This window comes from Thunnus albacares, chromosome 7, assembly GCF_914725855.1.
Source record: "Thunnus albacares chromosome 7, fThuAlb1.1, whole genome shotgun sequence".
Lineage (NCBI taxonomy): Eukaryota > Metazoa > Chordata > Actinopteri > Scombriformes > Scombridae > Thunnus > Thunnus albacares.
The window spans coordinates 34,772,716-34,792,602 of record NC_058112.1 but is presented as its reverse complement, the minus strand read 5'-3'; the positions used below and the strand labels follow the sequence as shown (position 1 = coordinate 34,792,602).

Sequence of the window (19,887 nt, the reverse complement as noted above, 5' to 3'; positions counted from 1 at the left end):
GTTCTGCTTTAATTACAGCAGAATTTATTTGGGCGTCTGAGCCAAACTGAATTTTTCCCATTTTTGTATTTATTTGTATTTAAAAGTCGTCTGGCAGCAGTTTGTGCCTCTCATGTGTTTCCATTACAGCACAAATCTTCAGAGACTCTTTAAACCGTCTGGATGAACAAATATTCTGTCTGTTGCTCCATGAAAAAGACTGAAACCTGCTTCTGGATCCAAACAAAGATGGCGGCTGTAAAAAGATGTGAAACAATATGAAAAGGTGTGATCAGTTATATTGGTATTATGTTACTTTTTATTGTGTTTTCATACAAAACAACATGTTCATATTTTTCTTGTGTCGTACAGAAAGTGCAGTGTCAGGTTATTTTCAGCTACCTGGACATGAGACCTTGAAAAGTAAGAACATGTTTTATATGAAAATATAAAATAATTATTAATAATAGTGACGCAATATATCTAAATATAACTGACAAAACCTTTCAGTCGTGTTTCACGTCGTACAAATTGAGCAGGAAGAGTCGACAGTTTTCAGCTTCCATATTTGTTTGGATCAGAAAACAAAGAAAATATTTTTCATGAAGCAACAGACGGAATATTTTTTCATCCAGAAGATTCTGAAACAGCTTCAGAACAGCAGGACGTGTTGGTTAAACGTCTTCTGGGTTTTTAAAGATCAACATGTAATTATATTTCAGGAAATACAGAATGAATATTTGTGTTATTGTGTCATGAATATAACTGCCTACCAATCAGAGCAGAGTGCTGCGTTTACATTTACAAACCAGAATAGAAACTTCAACTTTGACATCAGATCTTCAGACCTTCACCGTCTACAACAAACTTCATAAATCACAGACAGAAACATAAACTGAACACTGCTGCAGAAGCCAGAGGAAACACCAGAACATTTCAGGTTTTCGTTGAGTCATTTTATGGTAAATTAACTCTTTTAAATATAATATTATAACATGAGACAGATGTCGCGTGTTTACCAGGTAGAGTGACGTTTGAAGCTGTTTGCTGCTGCATTTGTAGTATTTTCTCTGGATAAATGAACCAGAACTTGTAGGACTGAAGCTGCTGATGAAGGAGATAAAAACTCACTCAAATGGTAAACAGACTGTACTTGTAAAGTGCTTTTCTAGTCTTTTGACCACTCAAAGCACTTTTACACTTTGAATCACATTCACATCCATTCATTGGCTGAATGGATACAGGGGCCAACATGCAAGGTCCCAACCTGCCCATCAGAGGAAACTAACCATTCACACACTGATGCTGCAGCCATCAGGAGCAATTTGGTGTTCAGTATCTTGCCCAAGGACACATTGACATGCAGACTGGAGGAGCCGGGAATCAAACCACCAATCTTCTGATTAGTGGACGACCCGCTCTACCTCCTGAGCCACAGCCGCCCCCACTTTACTAAAAGACACCCCCACTTTAAAAAATGAGGAAATATATGTATTTGTGAATCGGGTAAAAGTGAACTAATAGCCATGAATCTTATCAGAAACATCTTCAAACGTTGTTTCCTTTGTTCTTTTGCTGGTTTCTGCGTCCTCACAGTGATGTAACGTGACACACTGCTGCAGTTAAAATAGAGAGAAGTCACAGTTAAGAACCACACAGATGTTTATCTGAAGTCTGTTTGTTGGATTTAAAGCAGAGTCAAAGTTTATCTTTGTGATGGCTGGAAAACACACATGGTTGTAGTTAAAGTCATGTAAACTAATAAGAAGCTACTAAGTTGAGAGGAAGGACTGGGTTTATTATACTGTGTATGTGTGTGTGTCTCCAGTGTTACTGGTTTACCTCTCAGACTCCAGAAGATGAAGGATTTGGAGGAAGAGGAGGACGGAGCAGAGTCTCTGATATCCAGCTGTCTGTCTATGAAGAGTGACCGGTCTAAACATCGTCCTCCACGCCTCAGTAATGAACCTGGACCCTCAGACACAAAGTAAGAGACTGTTTCTACTGTAAACTGACCTGAAGATGATTCAGTTTTTAATCTCATTTGATAACCTACATTACAACTCTGTTCTTTCATAATTCTGTGTTTTTTAATTCAGTTACTGATGTTTTTGTTGTTTGAGCTTTGACTGCATTATTTCTTCGTTTATAGCTTTCATTTTGTTTTAAGAGTGCTAGTTGCAATATTTAATGCAGGTTAAATTACAGAGGACAGATTGTTGTGTTTGTTTTCTAGACATGAACAAGTTAATCTGACAGCCCAGCATCAGGCAGCAGTGCCTTTAGTTTAAAACTATAATATGTAAATATTCTGCATTAAAATGTCTAAAAACAACTAGACCTACGTTCCAACTGTATCTTTTATCAGATGAAGGATTTTGAAGGATCTTAAATTATCAGAGAAAAAAGCTGAGCAAATGTTAGCAGCAGCTCGGCTCACAGCTTTTCCCTGACGTCCTGTGTCCTCTGAATAGCATCAGAGAAACACTGATTTTCTATGTGAAACAGCTTCATTCAGTTTTTACCTGTTTGTTCTGGAGAGGGGGAGACCTCTGCAGATACGTTGGCTGTCCTGTTGTGACACTGAATAGAAGACAGGTCTCAGCAGACAGCTGCAGCTTCTGTGGATCTTGAAGTTAATGTTTAAACAATGGGCATTTGCAGACCAGTTGGACTGCAGCTTTGTTGGTTGGATTGAAGGTGGGCTATGTTGAAAGAGGCAGGTGCTGTTTGGAGCACCGAGCTGGTGGACAGCAGCACTGGAGGAAGACTTCTGGTTTAACAGGATAATATTACAGGACTTTTTAGCCCAAGGAACATGAAAACTAAAGAACATGGAGCAGAAGGCTTTAGAGACTGCAGTGTCTGTGGTTGGAGGTCGATAAAGCTCACAGGACGAACTGAGAGGCCAGATAACTAACAAATAGGAGTCAGGGCTTTGAACTGGCTGTTTTCAGCAGGAGAGAACTACTGGCAGATGACTTTCAGCAGACAGGGAGGGATGTATTGTTCGTATTTTCTTAAAGAAATGCTGAAGTAGAGAGGAGAGATGACGCTTCACAGTACTTCTGGAGAACCAGACTCATGTCGAGGAATTGGAGGAAGACTCCTGGTATCCAGTGGGGGAGTTTTTAAATTAATCTTTGAATACAGAACAGAGATTTATTAAAAAGTTCTTTTGGGGGGGGGCGAGGGTGGTAAAATGAGGAAATATATGTATTTGTGAATTGGTTAACAGTGAACTAATAGTCATGAATCTTATCAGAAACGTCTTCAACTAAATTTGAAACTGAATTAGAACTTTGTAATTGACTGCTGCCCTACAGTTGTTCATTCAACACATTACCCCTCTCTCTCTCTCTCTCTCTCTCTCACCACACACACGTGACTTCCAGTAAAGAAGAAGAAGGGAGGAGCAAACAGACAGGAAGTAAAGTTGAAACTATGCAGTCAGACTCCATTTTAAAGTCAACAGAGCAGAAGGAGGAAAACAGTCTGAGGCAGGGTGAGTGTTAATATCAGGGCTGCTAATAATGATTACTGTCATTATTGATCAATCTGCTGATTATTTTACTGATTAATTGTTTAGTTGATTAAACTGTGTCAGAAAAATATGAAATCACAGTGTTGACGTCTTCAAACGTTGTTTCCTTTGTTCTTTTGCTGGTTTCTGCGTCCTCACAGTGATGTAACGTGACACACTGCTGCAGTTAAAATAGAGAGAAGTCACAGTTAAGAACCACACAGATGTTTATCTGAAGTCTGTTTGTTGGATTTAAAGCAGAGTCAAAGTTTATCTTTGTGATGGCTGGAAAACACACATGGTTGTAGTTAAAGTCATGTAAACTAATAAGAAGCTACTAAGTTGAGAGGAAGGACTGGGTTTATTCTACTGTGTGTGTGTGTGTGTCTCCAGTGTTACTGGTTTACCTCTCAGACTCCAGAAGATGAAGGATTCGGAGGAAGAGGAGGACGGAGCAGAGTCTCTGATATCCAGCTGTCTGTCTATGAAGAGTGACTGGTCTAAAGATCGTCCTCCAAACTTCAGTAATGAACCTGGACCCTCAGACACAAAGTAAGAGACTGTTTCTACTGTAAACTGACCTGAAGATGATTCAGTTTAATGTCATCTGATAACTTACATTACAACACTATTCTATTATAATTCTGTGTTTTTTTAATTCAGTCACTAATCTTTTTGTCGTTTGAGTTTTGACTGCATTATTTCTTCATTTATAGCTTTCATTTTGTTTATAGATGCTTGATTTCTGTTCTGAAATGTTTATTAGTTGCTTCAACCAATATTTAATGCAGGTTAAATTACAGAGGACAGATTGTTGTGTTTGTGTAGCGACTACTGGCAACAATGTAAAAGTCGCTGAGAGGCTGAGGTTGGGCCTTGTTTGCCGCTTGTCTGACACGCTACCAAAAAGATTCGCTGAGATCAAAAAATAAGTTTAATAACTTTTATTAATGAAAAGGATCAACTTATTATAACGTGCACAAAATATAGGCTACTCAAAATAATCACAGCGATCAGGTGTAAAACAGCGGTCAACAAAAAATACGACAACCCACTCACCCTCTGTCTTTCTTACCAGCTGGCATGCAGGTGAACAGGTGCTTATATTAACTATAGGATACCACCGCCCATATCCATGTGACCTGATTATCAATCACCGTGATCGTGCAATAATAAACAAACCAAAATAACCCAAAATATAAAACAAAAAATGACTACTTTGCAATTCATTCAAACTTGAAATTAAGCCATTCATGGTAAATGTTATGTATAAAGTTCAGAGTAATTTTAGATCTTTGTTATTGACAGATGACCTGCAATTGTTCACCACACACACACACACAAACACACACAAACACAAACACACACACACACGTGACTTCTAGTAAAGAAGTGGAAGGGAGGAGTGTGACGGGTCGTGTCTTTCTGTGGATTTATGGTGGATGTATCCCTGATGTCTATGGTGCAGGAAGAACGGCACGGCCACACAGGACTTGTTCTCATTCTGGCTCTCTTGACTCTGGTACTGGTACAAAAATCAGCAACACACAGTCACCGTCAATAGTGTGTCATGTAACTGCAAGCGTTCAGGTCTCTCCAGCATGAAAGTACCTTTCTTTGCTGAGGCGCGTACGGTGCGCAGAGAGGAACACTATTTGTGCAGTTACGCTATTATTCCACCAGGTGGCTCTAAAACTATGTACATACAAGACAGGCACATCTATTTTGAAGAAATTCATAATAGGGGTTATTTCTAACCCTGTTACAGGAGTAAACAGGCAGGAAGTAAAAGTGAAAGTATTCAGTCAGACTCCATTTTAAAGTCAACAGAGCAGAAGGAGGAAAACAGTCTGAGGCAGGGTGAGTGTTAATATCAGGGCTGCTAATAATGATTCAAGGTTCAAGGTTAATTTATTGTCATTTGCATGCTTACACATGTAAACGAAATTTGTACTCAGGTTCAGCGGCGTACAATGCAATAAGTCTAAAAATAATCTATAATAATTAGTCTGGGTTTATTCTACTGTGTATGTGTGTGTGTCTCCAGTGTTACTGGTTTACCTCTCAGACTCCAGAAGATGAAGGGTTTGGAGGAAGAGGAGGACAGAGCAGAGTCTCTGATATCCAGCTGTCTGTCTATGAAGAGTGACCGGTCTAAAGATCGTCCTCCAAACTTCAGTAATGAACCTGGACCCTCAGACACAAAGTAAGAGACTGTTTCTACTGTAAACTGACCTGAAGATGATTCAGTTTTTAATCTCATTTGATAACCTACATTACAACTCTGTTCTTTCATAATTCTGTGTTTTTTAATTCAGTTACTGATGTTTTTGTTGTTTGAGCATTGACTGCATTATTTCTTCGTTTATAGCTTTCATTTTGTTTTAAGAGTGCTAGTTGCAATATTTAATGCAGGTTAAATTACAGAGGACAGATTGTTGTGTTTGTTTTCTAGACATGAACAAGTTAATCTGACAGCCCAGCATCAGGCAGCAGTGCCTTTAGTTTAAAACTATAATATGTAACTATTCTGCATTAAAATGTCTAAAAACAACTAGATCTATGTTATATGTTTTGTTGAGTTGTGTACTTACATTAAACCAAATGGTTCCAACAATTTTCAAACCCAGAGAAATTTGTAATTTTAATCAAGGTAAAGGTCTGTTTCATTTGGTCGCCTGTCAATGGCGTCATACCTCCTCTACCAAAGAGTTTAAACACACAAGATACATGCGTCAGCGTTGTGATTGTCCTCTACAGTGGCATCTACCAAACAATATACACCTACAAGATAATACATAGGCGTTGTGGTACCTGCCAGAAACTGTCATAAATCGACTTCTATTCTGTCTTAAGCCACATTTGATGATAAACTTTTTAGATCTTGGTCGTTTTTAACTGTATCTTTTAACCAGATGAAGGATTTTGAAGGACCTTAAATTATCAGAGAAACAAGTTGAGCAAAAGTTAGCAGCAGCTCAGCTAGCGGCCCCTCCCTGACATGCTGTGTCCGCCGTACAGCATCGGAGAAACACTAATTTTTAACGTGAAACTGCTTTATTCAGTGTTTTAACCAGTTTTAATCACCGGGTCTGTTTGTTCTGGAGAGGAGGAGACCTCTTCCGATAATTCAGCTCATGCTAAAAATCTGCTGAACGTCTGGATCTTAAGTTATTAGAGAAACAAGCTGAGAAAATGTTAGCAGCAGCTCAGCTAACAGCCCCTCCCTGATGTCCTGTGTCCACCAAACAATGTCGGAGAAACACTGATTTTTAAAGTGAAACTGCTTCATTCAGTGTTTTTACCTGTTTTAGTGGGTCTGTTTGTTCTGGAGAGGGGGAGACCTCTGCGAATAATTCAGCTCCCAGTAAAGACATCCTGAATGATGAACACTGGAGTTATCCTAACCCTGAGAAGCTGGTTGTTTAACAACAAAGACAACAACTCCCATGATCCCTTGCTGCTTCACACCGTCATCACACTCCATCTATTGTTATTGTTTTGATTGAGAGCCCTAGTGGCTGAAATTACATGTTGTGTGTTTAACTGTTAGAAAAATAAACTGTTATATAAAAATCATTTTTTGTCATTTGGCATTTTCACAGCTCACATGTCAGACTTTGTGTTCTTAAACATGTAGATGTTTAAAAACTCTTCACGCAAATATATCCAGCTGTAGATAAAATGTTTAGAACATGCAGAAGGAGAGATGAACATAACTATTTGTTGTTATTATTGAATCATGACCCTGAGCCATGTTTCATGTTAAACCTGCTCTTTACAAGAACTAATGATATGTGTAAAACAATTGTTGTTTCCACAGACAGAGAGCAGAGTCTCTGATATCCAGCTGTCTGTCTATGAAGAGTGACCGGTCTAAAGATCGTCCTCCAAACTACAGTAATGAACCTGGACCCTCAGACACAAAGTAAGAGACTGTTTCTACTGTAAACTGACCTGAAGATGATTCAGTGAGATGGTTTCATTAAGGTTGTAGTGTAGATATGAAGAAAACACAGTGGAAAGAAATAATGAACTACCTTCCATTCAGCTGTAATCTAGAACAGATCTTCATGTACATGTTAACCAGAGACAGAGACAGGGCTGCTATTGCTATTTGATTTTCCAGTCTAACAATCTAAAGTAGTAGCAGGTAACCCAGGGTGATATTTACTAAGGATTTAGTAACAAGTCACATTGTGTCTCCTTATTTACTAAAGGACTGCACCGGGGTTTTGTGCAGGTAAAATGGAAGAAAATGGAGTGTTTGGTCTCCTGCAATACAGAATGTGTCTTAACGTGTTCCTGTTCAAAGACACAAAATATGGGAGGACGTAATGGAAATGTATACAAACAGCCTGCTGCAGCTGATTTATCACTGCAGACTGACCACTGCAGCAGAGGAAACTGAGTCTGACATTTAACGTTTGGGAAAAGTCAAATGTGTAAAACTGTTGTATCACACTGACACAGAGGGAGAGAGATTATAGCAAAAACAGTGAGAGAGAAAAACACAAATGAAAAGATGCATTATGAAGATATTTAGCAGAGCTCTCTGTTCAGCACCACAACACAAGACAAAAGAGCAGCAGTCTGTTATTTTTCTGTTTTGCTCAGTTGCCTCCTGCTTATTTTTCCTGACTTTTAATGTCTCATAGTAGCTTAAAGGAGCTCTGTGGAGTTTTCTAGTTAACAGACAAAAGTCATGTTTACATTGACTTACTGACCAAAACACATTGTGTGAATCCTTGTGGTCTAACAAATGTGTTGAATCCATTTCCCTCCTCATGAAACATTTGCAAAGTCGATTTTTGAATCTAGTATTTTAAATCCTGCATTGTTTACATCCATGTTTACTAGTTTGCACTCTTCTTCTTCTTCTTCTCTGCCTTTGCTGCCACATTGTTGTGTCTGTCTAATTACTTCTGAACCCTTGTAAATATATTATATATTATTTTATTTAAATTGAATGTGCTGAAGCTCAGAGCCTGAAGATCAAAAAACTGTGTAACTGTCCAAATACTAACAGTCTGGACTGTTTATGTAGGGAAAGAGCTGCATCAACTTGTGAGCTGTCGGTTGGCCACCACTAATGTCATGTGTCATAAAGAATGTGTTCATGTCCACAGAGAGAGGAAGAGGAGGGGTGTTTCTGTGGAGGAGCAGCTGTCCTGCTGTTCTTTGTGTCAGGACGTCCTGAAGGATCCAGTCTCTACCAGCTGTGGACACTGGTTCTGCAGACAGTGCATCACCTCATACTGGGACCAGTCTGCTCCATCAGGAGACTCTTCCTGTCCCCAGTGTGGAGAAAGATCCAGAACAAGACCTGGACTGCAGACTGACAGTCAGACCAGCACTGTACAAAGTAAGACTGAAGATCTGTCTGCTGATGTCATCATCTCTGAAAACAGGACAGGAATCTACCTCCTCTATCCTGCTGAAAATTAACACAGTCAGACATATTTCTTTTTAATTATACATTTTATTCTTCTCTTTCAGCAGAAAGTGGTCTGCAGGAGGTTTTAGATGAACATAAGATCAGTCTGAGGAGGAGATGTGAATGTGTGACTGAAGGAACTGATGAAGCAGGAAGTGAAACCCTCCTCAACAGGATCTACACTGAGCTCTACATCACAGAGGGACAGAGTGAAGACGTTAATACCCAACATGAGGTGAGGCAGCTTGAAGCAGCTTCCAAGATGGAGACTCTCCACGACACTCCAATCAGGTGTCACAACATCTTTAAAGTCTTACCTGACCAACAGAAACACATCAGAGTCGTTCTGACCAACGGCGTCGCTGGCGTTGGAAAAACCTTCTCAGTGCAGAAGTTCACTCTGGACTGGGCAGAGGGCTCGGAAAACCAAGATGTCAGTCTGGTGATTCCGCTTTCGTTCAGGGAGCTGAACTTGATCAAAGATGAGCAGTACAGTCTCCTCATGCTGATCCATGATTTCCATCCAACATTACAGAAGGTCACAGCAGAGAAGCTCGCTGTCTGGAAAGTTTTGTTCATCTTTGACGGCCTGGATGAAAGCAGACTTTCACTGGATTTCAACAACAGGAAGGTCGTGTCTGATGTCACACAGAAGTCATCAGTCAACGTGCTGTTGACAAACCTCATCGAGGGGAAGCTGCTTCCCACAGCTCTCATCTGGATAACATCCCGACCTGCAGCAGCCAATCAGATCCCTCCTACATGTGTTGACAGGGTAACAGAAGTACGAGGCTTCACTAACACCCAGAAGGAGGAGTACTTCAGGAGGAGATTCAGTGATGAAAAGCTGTCCAGCAGAATCATCTCACACATCAAGACATCCAGGAGCCTCCACATCATGTGTCACATCCCAGTCTTCTGCTGGATCATTGCTACAGTTCTGGAGCACATGTTGACTACAGACCAGAGAGGAGAGCTGCCCAAGACCCTGACTGACATGTACTCACACTTCCTGCTGGTTCAGACAAAGAGGAAGAAGCACAAGTATGATGAAGGACATGAGACGAGTCCACAGGAGCTGACGGAGGCTGACAGGGAACTTCTTCTGAAGCTGGGGAGGCTGGCGTTTGAACAACTGGAGAAAGGAAACATCATGTTCTACCAAGAAGACCTGAAGAAGTGTGGTCTTGATGTCACAGAGGCCTCGGTGTTATCAGGAGTTTGTACAGAGATCTTCAAAAGAGAGAGTGTGATCTTCCAGAAAACAGTCTACTGCTTTGTTCATCTGAGCGTTCAGGAGTTTCTGGCTGCAGTCTACATGTACCACTGTTATACCAGCAGGAACACAAAGGTACTGGAGGACTTCCTGGGAAAAGAAGACAGTTACCCATCTCTGGATGACTTCCTGATGAGAGCCATGGAGAAATCTCTCAGAAGTGAAAATGGCCACCTGGACCTGTTTGTGCGCTTCCTTCATGGCCTCTCTCTGAAGTCCAACCAGAGTCTCTTAGGAGGCCTGCTGGATCAGACAGAGAACAGTCCAGGAATCATCCAGAGAGCCATCAACAACCTGAAGAAGATGAACACCCAAAGAATCTCTCCTGACAGAAGCATCAACATCTTCCACTGTCTGATGGAGATGAACAACCGCTCAGTACATCAGGAGATCCAAGAGTTCCTGAAGTCAAAGAACAGATCAAAGGAACTCTCTGTGATTCACTGCTCAGCTCTGGCCTACATGCTGCAGATGTCAGAGGAGGTTCTGGATGAGTTGGACCTGAAGAAGTACAACACATCACAGGAGGGAAAACTGAGACTGATCCCAGCTGTGAGGAACTGCAGAAAGGCTCGGTAAGTCCAGATGTGATTATCAACATTATAAAGCTGCCATCAGTATTACAGTAAAGATTCACACATGCACACTATCAAAGTGTTAAACATGTGTTACACCTGCTTGTTGCCAAAGTTATACATGAGTAGTGCTTCACTACAAGGAGTACCTGCAAGCACATTCACATGTGTCAAGACATCCTCATCACAAGGAAAACATATTGCTATTCACATTAATGTTTTTATTTTCATAGTGATGAGGATATCTTGACACATTGATTATGTCACTGGTCATTTTGATATAAATATCCTTCATTTCCCTCCTGTGGGTATTTGTCTGAGGAAGACCTGTAATCAGTTGAAATGTTACCAGTAAATTTAAATGGAGCTGTGATTCCAGTGTGTGAGTTCTCCTTGTATCCCAGTAGAATAGATTTTGTATCCAGCACCTATCCCACTGAGGGTTTGTGGATGTGAACACGACGACTCTGACTTATAGTGCTTCACTTCATGTTCTTCAGATGTTCAAATGCTATGAGAGCAAGAAAAACTTATTATTGTTGGTGTGTTTATACCTCACATTAGTAAACACAGTTATTCTGTTTATTTATAATGATTTTACAGTTTATTGTTCACCTTCTAGTTTTCTTCCTTTGGGTTTAATACAAATCCAGCAAAATATCTTCAGGTTTCAAGTTTTAGTTGAAAATGTTTAAAGAGTCATTATTTCATCACAACAGACAACAGTATTTTCCAGTGGACAGAACCTGCTGTACCTTTCTATAATGTGTCTGTTTATTTTATATACAGACACATACATGTAATATCTGTGATCTGCTGCAGCTACCAGCTTGTATGAAGCCTGAGAGGCGAAACCCAGGGCATAAAAAGTCTACAAAGCTCTTCCTGCTGATAACACTTAATTGCTGTGAGTGCACGGTGATAATTGAAGAGACTCAGTTTGAAGCTGCTCAGGTTTTATGAGCAAGACAATTTCATTTGAACTTTGTGGAGACGCTCTGATATGATGGGTGCTTCTCATGACCTTATTTCATGTCTTCTCTCTCCTCGGGTGACCCGGAAATTGATCTGGAAATTGGTCTCATCATGAAGGATGTTTGAATTTGCTTATTTCTGTTTGGAGGAGAGAGGAGGCTGCCTGAAGGAGGGAGTAAACAGTACACAAGACCATCCTTCATCTTTTATCAAACTGACACAACCCTTTATTATTATTTATCACTGTAGTGATTAGACGCAGCAACTGATCAGACTGATCTGATATTACATCACTAACATCTCAGTTTTATATCGAGACAAATAACAGAACCAACTCAGGTGTAATATCACTCCCAAGTTTAGATGTTTTGTTTTCTGATTCTCAGTCTATTTAACATTTTGGATTAAAATTTTCACTGTAGGCCTGATTAATAAAGGAAGCATAAAACAACTTTCATCATTCACTAGAAAGAGTATTATTTTTATATTCCTTCTACTAATTTAGCCTGTGTCATGGATGATATAGTCAGGGAGGGAAGGTGAGTCTGCTGTCTGTCAGCAGAAAACACATTTTAATTAAATATCAGTTTGTATGAGGCTGAAAATCCCTGTGCGTCAGGTATGTTGTGAAGAGCAGAGCAGGTGGACCCAAACACAGGAGACTGCAGGCAACAGGAACTTGAAGAATAAATCTTTATCCAGAGGGGTGTTCCATCAAGCTGGCTAACGGGATAGCCTGGTTTATTTCAATAAGCCTTGATAATTTAAGTGAGAGTTCGTTCCATCACCGCAGCTTATATGAGTCCCAGCTCAGTAACCATGGTAACTTAGTCAGCAGAACTAGCTGCTCCGTGGCAGGTTAACGGTCAAACTTAATTCAGCTGCGTGTCAAAGAATGTCTGACGGACGGAAACAGACTCTCAAAAGACGGTTCCATCAAGAGTCTTTTCACACTCACAACCCTTTTATTTAAAAGCTCAGCATTTATAATTTAAGGAATAAAAGTGTGCCAGCGTTATTTTGAAGTTATTCATTTATTCATTCACTCATTTTGTTCAAGCTGTGAAGACAAAAAGAAAATGAAATAAAGTCCAAACCATGACCTTCTGCTGTGTTTAAATGTATACAGTATTAACTGCTTATAGTGATCACAGTTACAGTGATCAGCTGTTTATATGGATCAAAAAGCTCTGAGACAGAATCATTCATATACAACATTTATGCTGTTTAAATACCACCTATAGAAATCAAGTAGTCCACCTACAGTGATCATTTTGGGTCTCTTCATACATGACAACATGTGGAAAAACATTTTAAACCACGTAAATCTATTTTTGTACTTTACTCCCATGATAAGCGGCTGCTGCTGCGTGAACACTGACATCATGACAGAGACAGAAAGTCATTTTCTCTCAATGACAAACGTCGTCTCCTCAAACCTTATGACAATAAGGGGGGGGGGGTTTAAGTAAATTTCACCACTATCTTCGTCTATAATAAGGAACCTGCTGCTTCAAAAATGTGCACACTGCATTTGAAACAGCTGTACTTTATTTTGAAACAGTCATTAAAATTCAGTAACTTTATATTCATGTAGGCTAATAAATATACAAATGTCAATGAGATGGTATTCTGCATGACAAATGTTACACCCGTCCCATGTAGCTATTTAGTTAGCAACTGTAACTCTAACAAGTGTTGTAGTACTATGGGCGGGGCCCTAGGTACGTTTACCTGTGGCTGGCTGTGCTAACCTGGGTGACATAAATGAAATGACCAGCTTTTAAACTTTTTAACAAGACCATGAACTAGAAATATATGGCGGTGCCTCCACAGCAGGAATGTATAGTAGGAATCACCGATTTTAAATCCCACTAAGAATTATGTTTTTAAGTACTATTCCCAACTCACACCTTAATGAAATGTAAATACGACACACACACAATACTTTAAATGCAAATAATGAATTTAGTTAATGAAAACAAATATTTAAAACAATTAATAAAAATAAACAGGTATAAAAATATTACACAAAAATTAAATGCGTTTCCCTTTTTCTCTCAAACCTTTCTCAGAAGTTGTGACCTTTTTCTATCTTATCAATTTTGAAGCTCTTAACTAAAGGGCCCACACTCACACGCACACACTCACTCTGCAACCAAAATAAAATAGTGTCCTTAAAACCAAAACAAAAGGTTGCAGGCCTGAGTCGTTGCTCAGGAGCGTAGTGACCTAAAACAAATGGCCGCTTCACTTGCAAACACAAGCTGTCAAATAAAATAGCACATGCACTGGTTAATTGTTACTCACAAATCCCTGAGTTGAAACATGGGTGAAGGATGAGGAACGAGGTGATGCATGATGAGGGGAATGATTTGAACTGAGTTGGGTTACAGGCTGGCGGACGACAACAGTCCAGACGAAGTGATAGCTGAGCAGGAGACATCTACTCTTCCAGAGAGTCAAAGGAGTGTTTCCAGAGGGGTGAACTACGAAGCAAGTTCAACATATCCAGGCTTTCTTTATGTGAGCTGGCTCGACAAACCCTAAACTCACAATTAGAGATAAGTGGTATCACGATGGTGGTTATGAACTTTCTTTGTTAACTCGGGCTTTCTGCTTCAGGCTCTGTGCGGGTCCCCATGAAAGGGGGCGTTTGGCGCGTCATTTGACTCTTTTTCCACACAAAATAGACCAATCGCGTGTCGCCTACTTCAGTCAGGAGGGACAGGTCATTATAACGGAGAGCAATGAAGAATATAAATACATTATCACAGCAAAAAGCAACTCTGTTTCTGAACATAAGGCAAGAGAGGAATGCTGGCAGAAAATTGCTGATTGTGTAAATTTGTTAATTAAAAAATCAGGTAGTTGGTGAAATGGCGGCACTTTTTATCACTGATTTAAGCCGAAACTCGGAACATAACCTGCTCCGGACCAGGTTAGGTTTGCAGCATCATCGTGGTTTTATCTTTATTTGTTAATAAATGAGCATTCAGATCAGTGACTGTGGTTATATTATCACTAGACTGGATAATATCAGATGTATAAGATGTTTAAAATGTTTTTCCACATGTTGTCATGTATGAAGAGACCCAAAATGATCACTGTAGGTGGACTACTTGATTTCTATAGGTGACTTATTTAAACAGCATAAATGTTGTATATGAATGATTCTGTCTCAGAGCTTTTTGATCCATATAAACAGCTGATCACTGTAACTGTGATCACTAGAAGCAGTTAATACTGTATACATTTAAACACAGCAGAAGGTCATGGTTTGGACTTTATTTCATTTTCTTTTTGTCTTCACAGCTTGAACAAAATGAGTGAATGAATAAATAAATAAATAACTTCAAAATAACGCTGGCACACTTTTATTTCTTAAATTATAAATGCTGAGCTTTTAAATAAAAGGGTTGTGAGTGTGAAAAGACTCTTGACGGAACCGTCTTTTGAGAGTCTGTTTCCGTCCGTCAGACATTCTTTGACACGCAGCTGAATTCAGTTTGACCGTTAACCTGCCACGGAGCAGCTAGTTCTGCTGACTAAGTTACCATGGTTACTGAGCTGGGACTCATATAAGCCGCGGTGATGGAACGAACTCTCACTTAAATTACCGAGGCTTATTGAAATAAACCAGGTTATCCCGTTAGCCAGCTTGATGGAACACCCCTCTGGATTTAAATAAAACTAAACTGAAGAGGGGATGAGGTGCAGGTGGAGCAGGAGAACAGGAAAGAAGCTGATTGGCTGGTGAAGACACAGGGAGCAGGGCAGGACTAACGAGGCTGATGCAGGCAGGTGTGGAGGGAAAGTGAGGAGGGAAAAGCAGGCTGGGGAGGAGTACATGAACACAGGAAGGAAACACAGAGCAAACAGAAAACTAAAAACACAAAAAACACAATGAGACAGATGATGTTCCTATAAAATAAAATGCAGTAGTGTCTCAGATTACATTTTCCTCATAACAATTCCTTAAACTAAACACATGCTCCTATATAACAGCAGTGAGAAAGGTGAAACTGTCTCCTGATAGTTTGTGTGTAGGGAGATGGGCGGGAAGCTCAGGTGAGGGGAATGAGGTGATTGCAGTGATAGCAGGGCAGATGGGAGTGGCATAGTGCATCTAATGTTGAACACAAACTATATACAGACATCACTACTGTGGTGAAATAAGATGCTCATAAAAACTGGCAACTCATCGTATGAATGAGTAAAATTACATGAGCAAAAGGACTGGATAACAGAAGTGTAACACATAAATGATGACGGATAAATACAACCTAAGAGAGTGATGTCTAGATGAAGAGTAACTAAGCCAACACTAAACAAGCCGCTCCATAACCAGCACTGTACATGACTAGATAGTCACATAAAGCAGTGAGGAAGAAAGTTGGTGTGAGTGAGATATGAACTTAGTAGAGCCAGACTCACTCAGAGCTGAGAGGAAGATACATAGAGCCAGACTGTGACAAAGTAGAAAGTAAACATTGATGTCAGATATATTTACATATTTCCTCTTTCCTTAAAACATATAAGCTACAAGTTTAAATTATTCCTGCAAATTATGAGACGTTCTCATCATAACATGAATTATTAAATAATGAATTTACAAACAGAATATCAATGAATGCAGATGCAAATAACAAATATATTTTAGAAAAAGTTGCTGCCAGTAGAAATGTGTATTCAGTGTCTGAGCAGTTACAAACTGTTTGATGGATCTGTTCACAATATAACATGCAGATGTTTGTCAAACAGTTTATTTCAGGAGAAACATGCAGAGATATTTCACGTTGTCTTTTGTCATGTTGGAGAACATCACTACATCACTGTGCTGGCAGTGGTAACTGTACGCCATTATTCATTTTTTAGACAGTACATCACATTTAAACTCCAGCACATCAAAAGACACTGAAGAGCTGTTAACACCTGTAGACTGACAGCTGACGTCACTTCAGATGACGCCTGAAAGGAAAGGACGTCCAAAAATATGTTTCCTTGATTCTGCTTCCCTCACATCTTTTCCTGCATCTCTCCCTTGTATCTTAGGTGGGAGGGACTAAGACACAAGGATATGACTCAAGTGAGCAAAGCAAGGAGACATTTAAGACAAATAAGAAGCAATCACTGTGGACTTTATAGAAGCATAAATGCAACTCCATTTTCTTTGCCTTTGTCTGCAAGATGAAACCAAAACAGAGAATCCCATTAAAAAGTCTGCAGTACAGCAGCAGAGAGAGTGAGGAGAGTTACTGAATAAGTCAACTTTGATTTGAAGGCTAAATCACAACATGACACATTTACATTACTTTCATTTTCAGACACTTTTGTCCAAAGTGACTTACATTTTTTTACATACACATACAATTTTGGATTGAGTGTGTTGCTCGAAGACACTTGGACATGTGGACAGAAGGAGCTCAAGTTTCAAACCACCAACCTTGTGATTAATGGCCGACCAGCTCTGCCAACAGAGATAACTGAGCTATTCATCACATATTAGTTTGTTTAGTGATCAAAATGCCTAGAATCTATATTTATTATTAAAGTGAATATTGTATGTATGTTATCTGCATTACAGACTTGTTGGATGTGGACTCTCAGAGACTCACTGTGAAGTTGTGGCTTCAGCTCTGAAGTCCAACCCCTCCCATCTCAGAGAGCTGAATCTGGGCGAGAACAGTCTGTCTGTCTCAGCAGTGGAGCATCTGTCTGCTGGACTGGAGAGTCCAAACTGTAGACTGGAGACCCTGAGGTCAGTTTACTGACTGTCTGTTACTATTTTCATTTTTTACTGTACAAAGTTTAGTCTGTAGTTATAAAAGATGACTGATCCTTAAAGAAACTGTAGAAAATGTCCACTGTTGTTGTTAAAATCAATTATTTTTTGGTAAAGAGTCACATCTGTATACAGAAGATCCTCTCAACTAATATCTGTTTTAAATGGATCAAGTTTACTTGATGAAGGAGAAATATTTCTTTATTATACTCTTTAATGTGTTTTAATGAATAATGTCTGATGATTGATATTTATCCTTCAGAACACACACACACACACACACACACACACACACACACACACACACACACACACACACACACAGGGACACAGAGATCAATGCAGGTGTCCTCAGAGTCTTCAGTCCACACTGTAGACTGGAGACTCTGAGGTCAGACACCATTTCTTACTGCTGTGCTGAGATTAATATGATGTGACAGTTGTGGTGACACTAAACTGCAGACATAAAGCTGATATTATGCTGATCCACACTGAGGATCTTAATGGGAAAGTCTATTTTCTTCTTCAGTGGTTTAGTCCATTGACTGTGTCAGAGCAATGTTGAGCTGCACATTTAAAACCTTCATATAACAAGAAAAATCTGCACTGGATAATTCACTCTGAACCACTGAAACTTTTTTGTCTTTTATATTTGACAGTTTTTAACCTGCATCCTGTTGGGTTCAGGTGTTTGGAGTTTCCGTCTTCTAAACTTTAGGGCTGGACAAAAAATAAATAAAATAGTTGTGATCAATTGCAATTCTTATTTGATCAATAATCGATTCTTGAAATCCAGAGAAAACTTTGCATTTGCACCTTTACTCAGTGAACATGTGTACATGTGCACTGTGTTGTGTGTATGCAGTGGTTACTTATTGTAAATGGTTCAGTTAGAACTGTGTGACGTGTAAAATATCTACTTTGTGGAAATGGAGTTATTACAATGTGCACAAAAATCTGATTTCAAGTTTGAAAGTAAGGTAGATGCTAGCTGCTATATTAGCTGCCCTGAGTCATGACAGTCCCATAGAAGGACGGCAGAAGGAAGATTGAGGTGAACGAGCTTGAAAGAGGCAGCGAGAAGAAATCAGGAAGAAAACAGAAGAAAGAAGAAGAAATTTGAAGTTACAGTGATGATAGAGAGAAAGAAAGAGAAATCCACTTGGCTGGAATAAAACTGACTGGGAACAAGGACAGATTTGGAGTTCTGTTGAACAAACATGAAGTCGCCAGTTGGATTAAGGACAAACTTGGTGATGTCAACTTAGTTGATGTTAAAAGAAATGGATTGATCATTGTTGGATGTGTTTCACAGACACAGCTGAAGAAGTTGTTGGAAATATGAGTTAGATGGTTAGCAGGTGTCATGTTTCACACTTCATAGAAGAGTTCCAGTAAGTTGTTGTACAGTCATTGAATGATCAGGATGAGTGACGGAGAAAGGTTTGAAACCAGACCAGGGGCCAGATGCATAAATGATACGTACACACAAAAACCAGGCACACGCCATTTCCCGCACATAAACTGGTATTTATAAAGACAGAATGTGCGGTGAGAATGTGAACACCTCACGCATACTTTAGACCAGGCGTACACATGTTTTTCCTAAGAGATCTGAGGCTGATGTGATGAGGTGGAGATGAAATTGTTGAAGAAAATTCACTCAAGTCCTTGTTCAAAGTTTGCTGTGGTGGAAGTGTTTTAATAGCATTCCGGAAATGCGGTGAGCATACTGACACAGAGCTGGTCTGATACAGTAGACTGACCCAGAGCAGAAGAAGTGGAGAGACTTTATACAGTAAAGATCAAAGCACCAAATGGTGAACAAAAGCTACAGTATGGATCACAGTAGTGATCAACAATTGGTGAACCAAAGATAGGGGGTGAGGGCATTTACATACAAGATCATGGTTTGCCAGGGGCACGTCAGGAGGGGTCAGATCAGTAGAGGTCAGGAGGGTGACTAACAAATGGTAAACAAAGGGGTAGAAAGGGAGGGCATTTACATACAAGATCAAGGCAAATCCAGGGGCAATACAGGAGAGGTCACATCAGCAGGGGTCAGGAGGTGGAAAGGACACAAACTTGGCATATGTTTGATCAAAGAGTTGTCTCAGACGTTATTTGATTATCAGGTCTCCAAACTAAATGTGTTCTCCTTTGATGATTGAGTCTGCTCCCAAAGGGTATTCTTCTTCAAAATATAAGCTGAGAGACGGAATCTTTTAGTAAAACATTGTTTGTTTAGGTTGATAACCAGCTGCACTGATTGTGTGTGTCTTTGGGTTCTTTTGGGTGTTTACACAGGTATTTGTAAAATGCCAATCAAAGGCACAT

The 19,887-nt window shown here is 39.7% G+C and overlaps 1 protein-coding gene across 1 annotated transcript; it reads left to right on the top strand.

The window, feature by feature from the left end:
- Positions 1–7,324: 7,324 nt before the first annotated feature.
- On the top strand, positions 7,325–17,539 carry LOC122985689 (protein NLRC3-like). The gene is made up of 4 exons (XM_044356531.1): positions 7,325–7,430; positions 8,632–8,867; positions 9,002–10,790; positions 17,353–17,539. The coding sequence occupies exons 1-4, from the start codon at positions 7,363–7,365 to the stop codon at positions 17,537–17,539; spliced, it is 2,280 nt and encodes a 759-aa protein (XP_044212466.1). The 5' UTR covers positions 7,325–7,362.
- The last annotated feature ends 2,348 nt before the right edge of the window (positions 17,540–19,887 follow it).